Source organism: Diabrotica undecimpunctata, chromosome 1 (genome assembly GCF_040954645.1).
Source record: "Diabrotica undecimpunctata isolate CICGRU chromosome 1, icDiaUnde3, whole genome shotgun sequence".
NCBI classification, from domain to species: domain Eukaryota; kingdom Metazoa; phylum Arthropoda; class Insecta; order Coleoptera; family Chrysomelidae; genus Diabrotica; species Diabrotica undecimpunctata.
The window spans coordinates 107,090,838-107,108,166 of NC_092803.1; the positions used below are offsets into that span (position 1 = coordinate 107,090,838).

General features: G+C 30.4%; 1 protein-coding gene across 1 annotated transcript in view; it reads right to left on the reverse strand.

Annotated features, from left to right (window-relative positions):
* nan (transient receptor potential cation channel subfamily V member nanchung) overlaps positions 1-16,701 on the reverse strand; it is a 123,307-nt gene extending 106,606 nt beyond the window's left edge. Inside the window, exons 1-4 of the mRNA XM_072545991.1 lie at positions 16,520-16,701; positions 3,652-3,734; positions 3,497-3,592; positions 3,138-3,225 (exon numbers count right to left, since the gene is read on the reverse strand). Of these exons, the coding sequence (XP_072402092.1) occupies positions 3,138-3,225; positions 3,497-3,592; positions 3,652-3,734; positions 16,520-16,610 (358 nt within the window). The 5' untranslated portion in view covers positions 16,611-16,701. The remainder of the gene's footprint in view (positions 1-3,137; positions 3,226-3,496; positions 3,593-3,651; positions 3,735-16,519) is intronic.
* Between the last annotated feature and the right edge of the window lie 628 nt (positions 16,702-17,329).

The window sequence follows — 17,329 nt, forward strand, 5'->3', positions numbered from 1 at the left end:
CCGATTTCTCTAACGCGAAGCAAAATATCGAAAATTTACCCTGTTTGTGGATTCGCAGTAAGCCGCGTTTAAAATTTAAATTTCAGATGACTATCTTAAAAAAATGTGCACTATCAACATGTATGACTGTGCAAAATGTCAAATCTGTATGTATTTTAGTAGCTGATATATAGAGGTGTCTTCATCTTAAATGCGACACACTGTATAATAATGAATACTAGTGTTCAAGATGCATCGCGATAGCTGTAAAGAAATTAATTAGAAGGACTGAAAAGAATCGTCAGAGTCTTCTGAAGTCGAATCGTTCCCAGGTTGGATAACTATTGATGCTATTGCCGGTAAAACAGGATATTCGTTTTCTATTTTTACAACATGAGCTTCGCAATTTTTCCACACATCGCTATTAATGCCACTAATTATTTCTCGAATATTCTCAATGGCCATTGCGCTTAATGTTGGTGACTGATTATATTTTCGCAATCGTTTTTTTACGGTACCCCAAACCATTTCAATTGGATTAAAAATGCAATAGTATGAGGGTAATCGCAAAAGAGTATGGCCGTGCCTGCTGCAAATGGTGTCAATAACGTATTCGTTTTTAAAATTCCGACTTTTGATCATTCTAATTAATTCTTTCTTTACTGGAATCTTTTTAGGAACAGTGATGTTTTTAAGTTGCATAAATTTTAAAATTTCGTCCTTTTTCGTGTTATTATTAGGTATTTTATTTAATATGCGGGAATGATCCGACACATTATCCATAACAATCACTGAATTCGGCGGAATATATAATTATATTCAGGGAAATCTCTTAATTTTTCACGAATCAGTTCTAAAGTAGGCACTCTATTTTCTTTGTAAAAATTGTAAACTGCCCAATTTTTTATTTGGTCGCTTTCGTTTTAAGGAATGATCTGTAACTGTGCCTAATTTAATAATTGTATATATCGTCTTATACCCGATTTTTTTAATACATGAATTCTCGAAACAATTGCATTATCAATTGTAAACTGTTCGCTGAATAACGTCTTTTGCAGCAGTGTCAATCCTACCCAATTTTTTATTTGGTCGCTTTCGTTTTAAGGAATGATCTGTAACTGTGCCTAATTTAATAATTGTATATATCGTCTTATACCCGATTTTTTTAATACATGAATTCTCGAAACAATTGCATTATCAATTGTAAACTGTTCGCTGAATAACGTCTTTTGCAGCAGTGTCAATCCTACCCAATTTTTTATTTGGTCGCTTTCGTTTTAAGGAATGATCTGTAACTGTGCCTAATTTAATAATTGTATATATCGTCTTATACCCGATTTTTTTAATACATGAATTCTCGAAACAATTGCATTATCAGCCATCCCAATATTTTCTTTTTTCAAACACTCATACATATTTAAAACTATTCTTTGGGATTGTACGTGCAAATCTTTATTTTTTAATTCAGAGCTGTCATTAACATAATTGTCATTATTTATTGATAACACAGAAGTTGATGCATCTTAAAAAATGCCATCCTAGAAAAATATAATATTACTTATAACTTATATTACCTATACCTTATAATAAGCCTCCGCCTCTGCAAAAGGAAATATTTTAGGGTGTCACATACCCAGACAAACAGGTGTTCATTAGAATTTACGGCTTTGCGCTTCGCGCTGTTGCCATAATGCATGAGTTTAAAATTAGTGAATATAACCTTAATACCATTATTAATATATCTGCAATTTTTCATGTTTCCGGGTAAGGTATAAAATCAATGAAATTTGGAAAAAAAATAATACAATTCTTGAAACCGTTTTTGAGAACTTGGATTATAAGTTGTCTGATTTCTTAAAAGTCGATCATTATATCTATAAAAGTATTACCGCTAAATTCACCAACAGGGCAACGTCGAACGTTCAAATTCTTTCCAGACTACAATGTTGCCAATATTCGAAAATTACTTAGAATATAAGTAATATATACAAAGTTCACGGTTGCTTTAATTCATTAGTGAAGAGTCCATGGAAATATTATTACCTAGTTAATTAATTTATATATATATATTTTTTGAGAATACGTTTATATTATTTTTTAAGAGTGTCGTTCGTTGACTAGCAATTGAATAATAACGAATAGGGAATAGAGAATATTTTTTAAATATAACCTTAGGAATTTTAGGAAATATGTCTGACAACCTTGATTTGAAAGGCGGCCTCTTTGATACCAGAATGAAACATGTTTATGTTGGAAAATTATTAGTGGATGTACTATACCATTTTTTAAAAACACACTAACTACTGTGAAATATTACAATGATATACTTAATTCATTCATAAATCAACTTAATGATGAGAAATTGAAAAATGTAGGTTACTAATTACCGTACACACAAACCCAGTAACGATTCAATATCTTTGAGTTTTTAATGAGACGATAAAAAGCAGGAACACTTAACTACAATAAAAATAATATTCATGGTTATTCATAAAAATAGCTTACATGTATATATATATATATATATATATATATATATATATATATATATATATATATATATATATATAATTTATTTATTTATTTTTATATTGAATCATTAATTTGTAACAAAACGAAATCATCCCACTAGCTAGATATTTAAAATGTGTAATGTTTTTTAATGGTCCTTAATAAAAAGTTTCATTTATGCATCACAAATTCACAACCTGGTAAAACTCAGAAAATGTTTCCAAGTGTTTTTTTTTTGTTGCAGAGAAAAGATATTTTTGTAGTATTATGCTTTGTTTGAATAATTTTTTTTAATTATTTGTTTCTTTTTTTTAATTATCTTTGGGTTATAACATTTATAATAAATTTATAAATTCTTAAGCTTTTTTTTGTGGCATCTTAATAGCATTTATTATTTTTACCGGGAATAAACCAAAATTTTACTTTAAAATAAGTTTATTTTTGACGTTTCGATTTCCACTTCGGAAAACGTTCTCAAAACAAAAATTAAACAAATTTTGTTTTTGATACTTGGAAAAAAATTAATTTTATATGACTCATTCATATTAACAGTTCAGACATATATTTGTCTAATTTCTAATTTCTATTACAATGCTATTACAATGAAATCAACATTTATGTTTGCCTAAAAATTAAATGATAATTACTTTTTTGATATTCTTCTTCGGAAACTTCGGGACCTTCATCATTAACTTCAAAGTCTTCGGGATTTTCCATAGTTCTTAGCTGTGGCAACTACAACAAACATAAATAATATTACATAGTTATTAATAAAAATAGCTTATTTGCTTTTAATACCATCAAATTTACAATTGTGAAACTGAAAAGTCAAAGCCAATAATGGGAAAGAATGGAAACTGATTCTGGAGCAAGCAAAGACGTTGTGACGGCAATGCGTTGTAGAGCCACGGATGATGATGATGATGATGATGATGATGATGATGATGATGATGATGATGATGATAGTTAAAAATAGTTTCAATTTATTAGTTAACCAACTACTTACCAATTTGTGTCTAGCTCTTTCCTTATTTCTCAACAGAACCAACTGAGATATTGGAATATATCGACCAGCCCCCTTGTTGTACAAAAAATGTTCAACCTCAAATCAGAGACGTTTAAAATATACCATTTTTTTTCTTTTTTAATATACATACTTACTTTAGTTTTAATAGCATGATCAATTTCGGCATATTGTTTATTCTGTGTAGCCCTCTTCATCAATTCAACCAAAAGACCACCACCTACAATTGTTTTAATTAATTTATATATATATATATATATATATATATATATATATATATATATATATATATATATATCTAGCTATATATCTAGCTATATATATATTGATAGCTTACACTATCAATATATCGGGAACTACTTACACGATATTCATGAAAATTGGTTTATGGAGATTACAAGTTATGGCGAACTTAAAAAAAATATTTTGACAGAAATATAAATTCCGATTATACCGGAAACGAACAGCAACTTAGTTATTTTAAATGGAAAACCCTATATATTATTGCATTTTTAAATTTTGCGTAAGATTCTAGATAAAATTTGTATAACGTATCATAGGTCAAAACTTCATATTTTCTGAGTTTTTCCTCTTTTTCATCATATCCAAATCGAATTTCTAAATACAGGGTGTTCACAAATCATACGCCATTTCTTTAAACTTTAATAATTAGAAGTTTCCATGTTAAACTTCTAAAGAGTGTAAACATGAAATATAATTGTGTAATGTAATGTTTATATAATTGTGTAATGTAATGTAGAAACGTTTAAACAATAGTTGAGTATTTTGATTAACAAGAGACGGACAAACCCAGGAATTAAAAAAGGTTTTAATATTATATAAATTATATATACATATATATATATATATATATATATATATATATATATATATATATATATATGTTCGGAAAGATTTCCGCGGTTAGTACAATTAAACTTAGAGCTAAGATTAATATTATTATAAAAATTAATGTTAAACTCACCAGTCTTCCGGGTTGAACCGCGTCGATATCCATTTTGCCGAGCTTTCGACATCCTCTCTGATGTCTTCTTCAGGGCTTCCGAGGTCTCAGTCTCCCGAGCCCCCAGACACTACTACACTCACTAGTCACTTCTAGTTCACTCAAAACCTTTTACCTATCGTAGTGAACTAGTGAGTGAACTAGAAGTGACTAGTGAGTGTAGTAGTGTCTGGGGGCTCGGGAGACTGAGACCTCGGAAGCCCTGAAGAAGACATCAGAGAGGATGTCGAAAGCTCGGCAAAATGGATATCGACGCGGTTCAACCCGGAAGACTGGTGAGTTTAATATTAATTTTTATAATAATATTAATCTTAGCTCTAAGTTTAATATATATATATATATATATATATATATATATATATATATATATATATATATATATATTTATATATATATATATATATATATATATTTATATATATATATATATATATATATATATATATATATATATATATATATATATATATATATATATATATATATATATTGTTATGATATGTAAAATCGAGAAAAATATTGGTTTGTTTAAAAATATTTCAAAGTTCAAAAACATTAAAATAATTCAGATAAGTAGGATAATATCCAACAAACATTTCGGAGAAGGAAAGTTATTAAATTCTTGGATTTCCTGTACTAAACAAAATGTAAGCTTTGCATAAATTATTTCTTTGTTATACTTGAATGACCCGCATAATTTTAAGTGAAATCCAAAAGACAATTGAAATACATTAATGCAGTGATTAAAGACAATAGAAGGGATTATAGAAAGAGGTTTTTGTTAGTTTTTAAGAATTATAGAAAAATATTATTTGTAAATAAGTTTTAGGAAATTTATAATTATAGGTAAAAATTTGTTTGTTATCAAAATGAAAAAATGGGGGAATTGTGACGAGTTTTGATTGGCGGAGATTGAAAAAGGTGGGATAAGTATGTAGGAAAAAGTTTAGCGAGATTGAGGAGAGAGAAAAGATATAGGCAGTTGGTTTTCCAAATCTGTAAGAGGAACAGTGATTGTTCTCTGGCGGTTCCTGAAATGTAGCAAGCAGTAGTGTTGAATGTTAGTGAGTTTTTGTGGAGTTAGTGTATCTGACAGAAGCTGAAGCAGCAAAATATTGTAAGTTATATTTCTCTACTTATATTCCAAGAGTCACTGTTCAGGCCAACGAGAGATTCAGTTTATCGTAAAGAGAAGATATTCCAAGAGTCATTTTTCACTCGGGCCAACGAGAGATTCAGTTTATCGAGAGGAGAAAGGCTATCATAATTTGAATGATTTGTGCTTTTGAAGGAGATCATTAAGGACGATATACTTGCAACAATCTGTGTAAGATTGCTGATTACATAGGGAGCGGTTGAGAGGAGATAATATAGTCTACAAGGAACAAGGATTTGGACTACTCATCATCAGAGAGAGATATTTTGTTTTCTGCAGTTTTTTTCTTTTATTGATAACACAATTTCTACACTTAATTTAGAAAGGATATAAATATTTTGATTAGGAGAGTTAGAATAGTTCGGAATTTTGAGATTTCAATTAATATTGTTTGTACCATTAATTTTGATTGTTCTCGTACGTAGAACAAAATTTTTGAGAATCATTATATGAGATTTGTTTATTGAAAACTTTTGAGTGTGAATTATTTCATTATTTTTATTTCAATATATAGTGTTAGATCATATGTGTTTTTTATTATTCCGGTATTCTCTGGACCTTACCTTTCACATGTAATAGCATAGATATTGAAGCACGAATTTAACCCTGAGATAAAAGAATTAAAAATTGTGATAGAGTCATAATCATATCATTTAAATAATTTTAATTAATCAAAAAAATTAATTAGCTAATTATTGCTTGGCGCACCAAGACTTTAAATATCACAATAACTGGCTTCCAAAACGTGGGGCTTAAAAATATCGCAGCTTTACATTTGAAGGAAGGGAAAGAGATCTGGAATAAGTACAGGTGATCCAGAGATAAAAACATATAACATTGAGGGAATTTGAATTTGAAAGTATTTTGACAATTTTTCCAGGGAATATAAATTTGATTTATTGATTGATTGTAGTTAGTGGATATTTACTGCTATTGAATTATTTGATTTTATTTTCTTTACCAATCGTACATTTGATATTTATTTTGAATTATTTGAATTTTACTGATTGCATATTTGATATTTGTCGTGAAAATTTAATACATTTGGGGAGAAATATTGTCATGTTCTGAAACATATAGAGTGTTGTAAAATTTCACATTTGGCGGGGACAAAAACAGTAACGAAAAGAAACAACATGTCGACCACAAGGAGTCAAAGCAAAATGCAAGAAAGGAAGGAGGATAACAGAGAAGATGAAACAATTTTGGAAGAAGTATCGGATAATGAAGGAAATGTGACAATAGTTGAGGAGAGAAAAGAACTATCAGGAATAGATAAAATATTACAACTAATGCAACTCCAGTCACAAAAAATGGATAAAAATCAACTGGAAACAAAACACATAATGGATGAAACAAAACAAACAATGGAAGAAAACCAACGGGAAACAAAACAAACAATGAGCAATATAGAGCAGCGTCTGGAAAACTATGAACAGGAAACTAAAGGATGTGTTGAGGGGATAAAGAAAGAACTGATACAACAAATAGAAGAGATTAATGAAATTAAAAATAATATGAAAGAACAAGAAATGAGAATTAAAGATAATTTGGAGGGATTAGAAATAAAATTTGAAAATGCGCTACAAGAAGACAGGAAGGAAGTAGAAAGAAGATTAAAGCAAAATGAAAAACAAATGGCAGAAACTGAACTAAGAGGGGTAAAGAGAAAAGAAGTTATCATCCATGGAACAAGCGAGGCGAAAATACAATTTGGCGGGGATATTCGGAAAACACACCCAGTACCGTTTGTCAAAAATTTGAAAACCAAATTACAACATATTAGATATTTTGACGATTGCAAAGAAACAATTAGAAACCATTTGAAAGAAGGAGCAGCGTTATGGTATGAAAGCAAGGAAGATGAGTTTGAAAATTGGACAGATTTTGAAAATAAATTTCTCAACTATTTCTGGGGGAAAAATAAACAGAGAGAAATCAACCAAGAGCTACAGAATGGAAAATATCACGAAAAAATGGGAATATCTGAAGAAAGATATGCTTTGCAGATATATAACAATTCAAAATATCTAGAATACAAATATTCTATCGAACAGCTGGTAGAAATGATCAGCAGACATTTTGAGGAAACGTTGGAAGATCACGTGATTTTGAGAAACTATCAAGATATTGATAGTTTGTGCCAATTCCTTCAATTAAAAGAAGCGAAAAGAAAAGAAATGAGAAATAGAAGACAACATGACCAATATAATGGAGCGGAAAGAAGGTATTCATCAAATTATGACCAGAGAAACCGACATCCCAGATCAACAAACGAATATAGGCCGAGAAATTACAATAATTACAATAGACAACAAAATTACGATAACAGGAATGACACACAACAGAGAACATATGAAAATCACAACAGGAATAGAGATGCACAAAATCCTCCGAATAGGAATACTAACGAACAAAGGGACGATAGAAATAACCAGAGCTTCCAACAACAAAATAGAAGGGAAATGAATCATGTAGCAATAGGAAACGACAGACAAATTTCTAATTCTAATCTAATATTTTTAGATGCATTTATAAAACATAAAGCGATTAAAATTGTGATTGATCCTGGATCGGAGATATCGCTAATCAATAAAAAACTAGTAAAAGAATTAAATTTGGACAGATTTGTGTATAAGATTCCTAGGGTTGATTTAGTGGGTGCAAACAATAAAAATTTGACGACAGTAAACGAAGGCTTGGGAGTACAGATAAGAGTGGGAAACAAATTCCATATTATGAAATGTGTGGTGATTGAAGATTTAAATCATGATATGATAGCGGGAATTGATGAATTGAGGAAAAAAGATATCACCATAAATTTTTCGGAAAATAAACTGGAAATCAGAGCAGAACCAGACAACACAGGAGAAGAAAAGCAAACAGATAGGAAAACAAATTCTGGAAGGATCAATGCACAGGAAAAACGCAAAGAAATCGATATGACTGTAGAGGATAAACCGAAAGTACAAGAACAAGATCTAACAGAAAAGAAAAAGAGAAGGAAGAAAAAGAAGAAGAGTTCGAAAAGAAAGCAGGAAAATAAGATGGAGACCAGAGAAAAACAGGAAATAGAAGGTACAGAAGAATTGTTGGCAACCGACGATAAAACAGAATGGAAGCAGGAAGAAAAAGAAGGTATCATCAGAGAAATGAAAGGAATAGAAACATGGTGCTCGGAATACCAAAGGGAATTAGAGGATAAAAAGAAAACAGAAGAAAAAATGGCACTGATGGACGAGAATCCAGAATTTTGTGAAGAAGTATTATGGACAGTGAACACATGTGAACAAAAGGAGGATGAAAGAAAAATAAATTGTGGAGAAAACAGGGGAAAGAAAATAGAGAAGATTTTAGGAAACCATGGAGATCTTGTTAATGAAGTAAACCGAGTGGCTAAAAATTATGAACTTTCTTTTAAGGGAAAATACTTGAAAAAATTTAAAACGAAAATGTATCCAATCCCGTATAAAGACAGGCAATATACGGGGTATTTTAACATTCACGACATTTATCAGTATCATAAGTAGATTTTAATAACATAGTAAAATAATTTGATCCTAGAAAACTTTTGTCATTTTTAAAATTTAACAAAGAGTTTTCGGCAGATCAAATGGCGGGGATTTGTTATGATATGTAAAATCGAGAAAAATATTGGTTTGTTTAAAAATATTTCAAAGTTCAAAAACATTAAAATAATTCAGATAAGTAGGATAATATCCAACAAACATTTCGGAGAAGGAAAGTTATTAAATTCTTGGATTTCCTGTACTAAACAAAATGTAAGCTTTGCATAAATTATTTCTTTGTTATACTTGAATGACCCGCATAATTTTAAGTGAAATCCAAAAGACAATTGAAATACATTAATGCAGTGATTAAAGACAATAGAAGGGATTATAGAAAGAGGTTTTTGTTAGTTTTTAAGAATTATAGAAAAATATTATTTGTAAATAAGTTTTAGGAAATTTATAATTATAGGTAAAAATTTGTTTGTTATCGAAATGAAAAAATGGGGGAATTGTGACGAGTTTTGATTGGCGGAGATTGAAAAAGGTGGGATAAGTATGTAGGAAAAAGTTTAGCGAGATTGAGGAGAGAGAAAAGATATAGGCAGTTGGTTTTCCAAATCTGTAAGAGGAACAGTGATTGTTCTCTGGCGGTTCCTGAAATGTAGCAAGCAGTAGTGTTGAATGTTAGTGAGTTTTTGTGGAGTTAGTGTATCTGACAGAAGCTGAAGCAGCAAAATATTGTAAGTCATATTTCTCTACTTATATTCCAAGAGTCACTGTTCAGGCCAACGAGAGATTCAGTTTATCGTAAAGAGAAGATATTCCAAGAGTCATTTTTCACTCGGGCCAACGAGAGATTCAGTTTATCGAGAGGAGAAAGGCTATCATAATTTGAATGATTTGTGCTTTTGAAGGAGATCATTAAGGACGATATACTTGCAACAATCTGTGTAAGATTGCTGATTACATAGGGAGCGGTTGAGAGGAGATAATATAGTCTACAAGGAACAAGGATTTGGACCACTCATCATCAGAGAGAGATATTTTGTTTTCTGCAGTTTTTTCTTTTATTGATAACACAATTTCTACACTTAATTTAGAAGGGATATAAATATTTTGATTAGGAGAGTTAGAATAGTTCGGAATTTTGAGATTTCAATTAATATTGTTTGTACCATTAATTTTGATTGTTCTCGTACGTAGAACAAAATTTTTGAGAATCATTATATGAGATTTGTTTATTGAAAACTTTTGAGTGTGAATTATTTCATTATTTTTATTTCAATATATAGTGTTAGATCATATGTGTTTTTTATTATTCCGGTATTCTCTGGACCTTACCTTTCACATGTAATAGCATAGATATTGAAGCACGAATTTAACCCTGAGATAAAAGAATTAAAAATTGTGATAGAGTCATAATCATATCATTTAAATAATTTTAATTAATCAAAAAAATTAATTAGCTAATTATTGCTTGGCGCACCAAGACTTTAAATATCACAATAATATATATATATATTATATATATTCGACAGAATTAACACTAATGACAGTAAACCATGAGATATCAGATATTAATTTTTACTTGTCAATTCATTAATGACAGTGTCCCGTTTTAAGATTTCTTCTTCTTTGTGTGCCGTGCTTGTATTCAAGCGTTGGCTATCGTCATATTGACAAGCTGATGAAATGATTCTCGGCCGGCAGCTAGATGAAACAGTTCCTCGACCGTTCGACCTGTCCATTGTCTAATGTTACGCAGCCAGGACAGTTGTTTTCTTCCGACCCAACGTTTTCCTTCGATTTTGCCCTGAATGATTAACCGGAGTAAGCGATATTTAGGTCCTCTCATTATATGACCGAAGTATTGGACCTTTCTCATTTTGATGATGTTGATCAATTCTCGCTCTTTGTGCACGGTCTCTAGCTCGCGTTCGTTAGATATGTGTGCTGTCCACGGGATTCTGAGCATGCGACGGTAACACCATAACTCAAACGCTTCTAATTTGTTAAGATTTTTTATTTTTGTTGTCCAGGTTTCACATCCATAGAACAAAGTGGACCAGACGTAGAACTTCAATACTCTTAGACGTGTGGTCAACGACAGACTTCTACTGCATAATACAGAACGCCAGTTAATAAAGTTTTTCCGTGCGAGGAATCTCTGCCTCTGCCACTATTGCGGTGTCATCGGCGTATCTGATGTTGTTAATAATTTCACCACCGATCTTAACACCTTTGCGGCGATTATTTAACGCTATTTCAAAAACTTGTTCAGTGTAGGCATTAAACAACATCGGTGACATAACACATCCCTGTCTGACACCACGCTTAATAGAAACTTTAGCTGAAACCTCTTTCTTGGTCCACCTTAACACAAGCGGTCTGATTGTAGTAAAGATTTTTAAGCAATCTAATGTCATACGTGTCCAGACCAACTAAGTCTAAGCATTGAAATAATAATGTATGTGGTACTCTATCAAAGGCTTTTTCGAAATCTATAAAACATACGTAAATATTTTTCTCAAACTCAATGCTCTTTTGTAAGAGTATTCGCATGCAAAAAGAGCTTCTAGAGTACCCATACCGTTTCGGAAACCAAACTGTTCATCACAAGTTATCCCCTCACAAAGTTTATATATGCGACAATGCAATATTTTCATAAAAATTTTGAGCGTGTGATTCATTAAACTGATAAGTCGATAGTCACTACTCTGTCTGGCATTCTTTTTCTTGGGAATAGTTATAAATATCGATTCTAACCAGTTGTCTGGTAATTTGCCGCTGCTGTATATCTTATTAAAGAAAGATGTGATAATCGCAACACTTTCATTATCTAATAGTTTTAACAATTCTGCAGGTATTTCGTCAGGACCAGAAGCCTTCCTTCGTTTCGCTTGGTCGATAGCCTTCTGAACTTCTGAGATTAGAATCGGTGGGCCAGTATCTCGGTTAGATGTTATTTCTTGGTAGATTCTTTGGTTATCGTTAAATAATTCTATTATGTAATTTTCCCATTCGGTACAGCGCTCTTTTTTATCACTTAAAATTCTACCACCAGAGTCTTGTAATATATTTTGCCCATAAGTTCTGCTTTTGCCTGTTAATTCTTTTAGTTTTTTATGCAAATGGAAGCTGTCGTGTTGTTGCTCCAGTTTCTCAATTTCTAAACAGGATTCTTGTAACCATCGGTCTTTTGCTACTTTAATTCTTTTTCGGATTTCTTTATGTATTTCATTGTATTTTTCTCTGTTTATGGATTTATACTGCCTCCGAACGTCCATTAGATCTAAGATGTCTTGTGTCATCCAGTCATTTTTAACTGTTGGTCGTCTTAGAAGATTTTCTCGAGATGCAGTGGTTATTGTCGTTTTCATTTGTTCCCAGCAATCATTTATGTTGTTGGTATCTTCTAGTCTAATTTCGTGGAACTTGTCGTTAATTTCTTGAGAAACCTTATTTAGAGTGCATGGGTCTTGGAGTGCATCTAGTGATATTTTGGAGGTTTTCTGATTTTTACAGACTCTTTAGCTTAACTGTGATTGTAGAGCATAGTAGAGTATGGTCTGACCGAATATCGGCACCTGGGTAAGTCTTGACCGATTTTATGCAGTTTTTAAATCGCTCATTGACTGTTATATAATCAATTTGATTTCTTACAATATTGTCTCCTCGATCGCTTGGAGACTTCCAAGTATATAGTCTACGTTTTGGTAGACAAAACCATGTATTCATAATTACAAATATTTCCTCTTGGCAGAACTGCACCAACCGTTCTCCTCTTTCATTGCGTTTTTTTTTAGAATCTAGACAAAGGCAAGGGTTTCCTGCCGAAACGAATATATATATATATATATATATATATATATATATATATATATATATATATATATATATATATATATATATATATATATATATTTATTTCTCACAAAAGTGATTGCAGAATTAAAAAACCATCTTGTGCTTTGGCAGAACATGTAATCGATAAAGACCATATTATGGATTTTGATAACATTAAAATTTTATGTAGTGAAAGTAATAAATTTAAAAGGACTTTTTTGGAAATGGTTTGTATTAGCAAAAATGATAATAGTTTAAACAAAAGATCTGAAATTCAAAATTTAAGCAAAATTTATAATTATATTCTTTCTTTATGATTTATATATAAAACTTGTAAAATGTCATATTTAATTCTCCATATATCTGTCACATTCTTTCAGACATCTGTCAACGGTGAATAAATCTTCTTCTTTTTGTTACTAAACAAAAAAGAATGTTTAAACGAAATTTTACTTTTGGCAATATAATTGTCAAAAATAAAAATTTTATGTTGGCATTTATGACATTGAGGCTATTTGTAATTGGTTGCTATTTGAACTTATTTATAAATTCAATTATTTTTATATTAAAAAAATGTTTTCAAAATTATAAAAAAATTTTCGGAGAAACATTTATTAGATTAAAACATTTTTGTATTAAATATTTTGAAGATGTAAGCAGTGATTTTTACTTACCAAACTAATTTTTATTTGGTAAGTTAACAAAAATTGTTTTTTCTTTTTAGTTCAACCTTGTAAGTATTTTGTCTTTTTTAGCTCTTGATAATAATTGTAAACACAATTGAAAGCTCGAGAATAAAAAAATAGTTAACCAATAGCCCTATTATTGACTCCAACCCATCCAAAATAGTTATATTGCCTTATACCTATATAACCCTTGCCTTTATCTAGATTCTAAAGTATATAAGACTTACCAAAATGTAAAACGGGACACTGTCATTAATGAATTGACAAGTAAAAATTGATATCTGATATCTCATGGATAGTGTTTCTTTGACGAATGTTGTCAAATTAAAGACTATACTTTATACGTTACGTAATACATCATTTTTAAAACCTTTAAAATATTAATCACAAGTGTTTAATTCTTCGGTTACAAAATTTATTTAGTATTAAAACAATGCAATGGATTTTTTATTTGATTTGAGTTTTGTTTTAATGAAAGTCAACTAAATTAACGATTAAAGATAAGTAACCAATTGCAGTTAACAATTAATAAGTCGTACTGACACATAAATTGTAGTTTAATTATGAACCACAACTTATTTTGAGTTTTTGCAACATCTCTTAGCAATACTTCGGAAATCAAAGAAATTAATTTGGTTTATTCGTTAATTGTATCTGGTCGAGTTGTATACAATTTTGATTTTAAGTAACTCCATAAAAAATATAATGGAGTCAGAAGATCTATGAGACAAATGTGTCTGTTTTCGTCGACCAATCTATCTTGACCAAAAACGGTGGTAAAACAACTCACACCCTAACGGCATAGTGAAGTGAAGCTTTATCTTGATGTAATATGACGTTTTAGCAAACGTTTGTGGTTGCTTTGTAGCAATATCATTGATTATTAAATGTTGTCTAGGTCTCGATACTATTTTAGTTATTATACTAGTTTAGTTAATCTAGTATGATTGATCAAATAATTAGTTTTGGGGGAAATTGAGGCCTATGACCTCAATCAGACCAAAATCTAACCATTTTCGAAGAGAACCCTTAAAAAAACTTGGTTCATTATCAAAATAAATGCAAAAAAATGAGAGAATGTAGAGTGGTCAGAATTGCCCAAAATAAGTCACTAGTAGGACATCGCCACTTGGGCCGTTCCCGAAAGAGGTGGGGAAAACAGGCAAAATATCTAAAATCAAGAAAGAAGAAGAAGAAATTATCGATTTATTACCAGTTCACGATTCCGATCAGCTATAAATAACGTTGATAGGAATATAGGCAGAAGTATACATTCGTATATTTTTATAATCTTGGGTAAATATTATATGCTATACTATAAATGAAGCAAAAAATGTGTGCATTCATGTCCGAAGCATAATATGTGCATACTGTTTTTTTCTAACTCGTCTCCTCTCATTCCAATACTTCTAGTCTGATTCCAGCATTCTTAAGCTTGTGGCAGATTTATTTAGATCATCAAAAGCCTTATCTAAAATATTAACACACTTAAATCAGCATTGACACTTTTAGACACCTACGCGAGAACCTTCATAGTAAAAATTGCATGAATCTTTAGTTACTTTTAACCTAATTTTTATCTTCTAGATATTTAAAAATTGAATTATATAATATATTGCAATATGCTAATGCAATGTTTGTTTCGCTGATTAAAAGAATATAAATTGGGATGAACCCAGATGTGGGACTTAGTCTTTTATGATTTATACCTTAAGAAAGTCTTCACTGAGTGAGTTTTATTATCTCGAGAACAGCTTGCACGATTTATATAAATTTAGATCTGTGAGAATTTGGTAATACGGTCGATCTTATAGCAGTATATACATTGTTGCCAGATTTTCTGTTTTTCTGGAAACATAATGAACTTTGTTATTTCGAATAGATTACTCTGTATATTTTAGGGTTTTTGAGATCCTGAAAAGTTAATATAATATGTACATTGATGGCTGTGACTGCAACAATAGCAAATTTGACGTTTTGATAAACCATTATTGTTAATGTTTATTGAAAGACACATTGTATTCGAATTCGCACAAGATATACTGTGAGTGAGTTGGTTAAAGGTTACCGAACTGTAGCGGTAAAAGATTTATCTAAATCATAACGCAGAAAAAGTGCATTAACTGATGACAAATGTTTAGATCTTTGTGTCATCTTAGAAGGCCATCCACACTCGAGTACTAGACGTTAAGATCCATTTTTTTTTAATAATGTTATGTTTTACGATGAGGCCACTATGAGTTATAAACTGGTCATGTAACAATCACCGTTGGATGCATGAATACTATACCCAGTATCCAGAAAAAGTGGATGTATGGGTTGGAATAATAGGCAACAAAATAATTGGACCCTATTTATCGGAAAACAGTGTTATACCTATGTTGGTTCGGTTATTTCCAAATAAAGAAACTATTTTATATTAGCTTTTTAATTTAGAAATTTCACTAGTTAAACTTTTAGGTAATACCAATGGCCCAAGATGTAACATGATGGACCTTCACCTTAGTATCCAGGTGAGGTTAGATAATACCTAAATAATGTGCTTTACAGAATATAGATTGAAAGGTGTGGATTAAAAAAAAACCTGGTACTATTTAGGAATCAAAAGATAAGATTACCGCAGAGATAAGAAGAATTAAGCAGTCAGGGATCATGTAAAATGTATTGCAACGTTTTTAAAGATCGCATTGCTTGTTGTATTGAAGTAAACGGAGAACATTTTGAACATCTGCTGCAATTCCACTTGTATAAAATGAGTTTCTGCTAAAACTTCAAGCTTACCTTTAAGATCACATAACTTATAAATCGGTTGAAGTGCTGCTCCCGCTTGTTTCTTGACGCCACTAGTAACATTACTTTCAGTATTGCCCATATTTCTGTGTCATAAAAAAACTATATTATATTAAATCATCCTTTTTTACTTAAACCACTTATTTTTTACACATTTTAATACTTTTTTAATGACTAAACTAATTTTGTGTGCAAGAAACATATTGGAATAGATTTCGATGGGTGGCAGAATATTGATCAAACAGGACAAAGTTTGATCGATATATTTTTAAATAATGACTATTTGTAAAAATACTGTTCTCACCACGACCTTCTAAAAAATATAATATAAATTATAAAATTAAAAACCAAAAGTTAATTTTAAACAATAAATTTATTTGGCTCGTATTAAAATAAATGAACATGTTTCTGAAGCCTCACATTAAAATCCATCAACAAACGTTGAAATTAACCTCATTTGAGATATTTTGAAGAAGCAATTTGGATTTTAATATTACACTAAGATATTCCCACAAAAAAAAATAACAAAAATAGTCATGTGCTTCTTCTAGCTCTATTAAAGACTTACAAAGTATAGAATTTTTCTGTTCGTTATTTTTCACCTTTATAATAAGCTTTTTACGGAAAGCCCGCCGGCGATTATTTTTAAACTCCCTGAAAATGTGTTTAACTTTTTAGAAGAACTCAGCAGACTATTTTTACAAACACGCTTGACAATTTTGTTAAGCTTTATGAGTAATACATTGATCGCATTGCGAGCACATTAAACCTATTTTTTATGAGAAAAAATTAAACAAATAT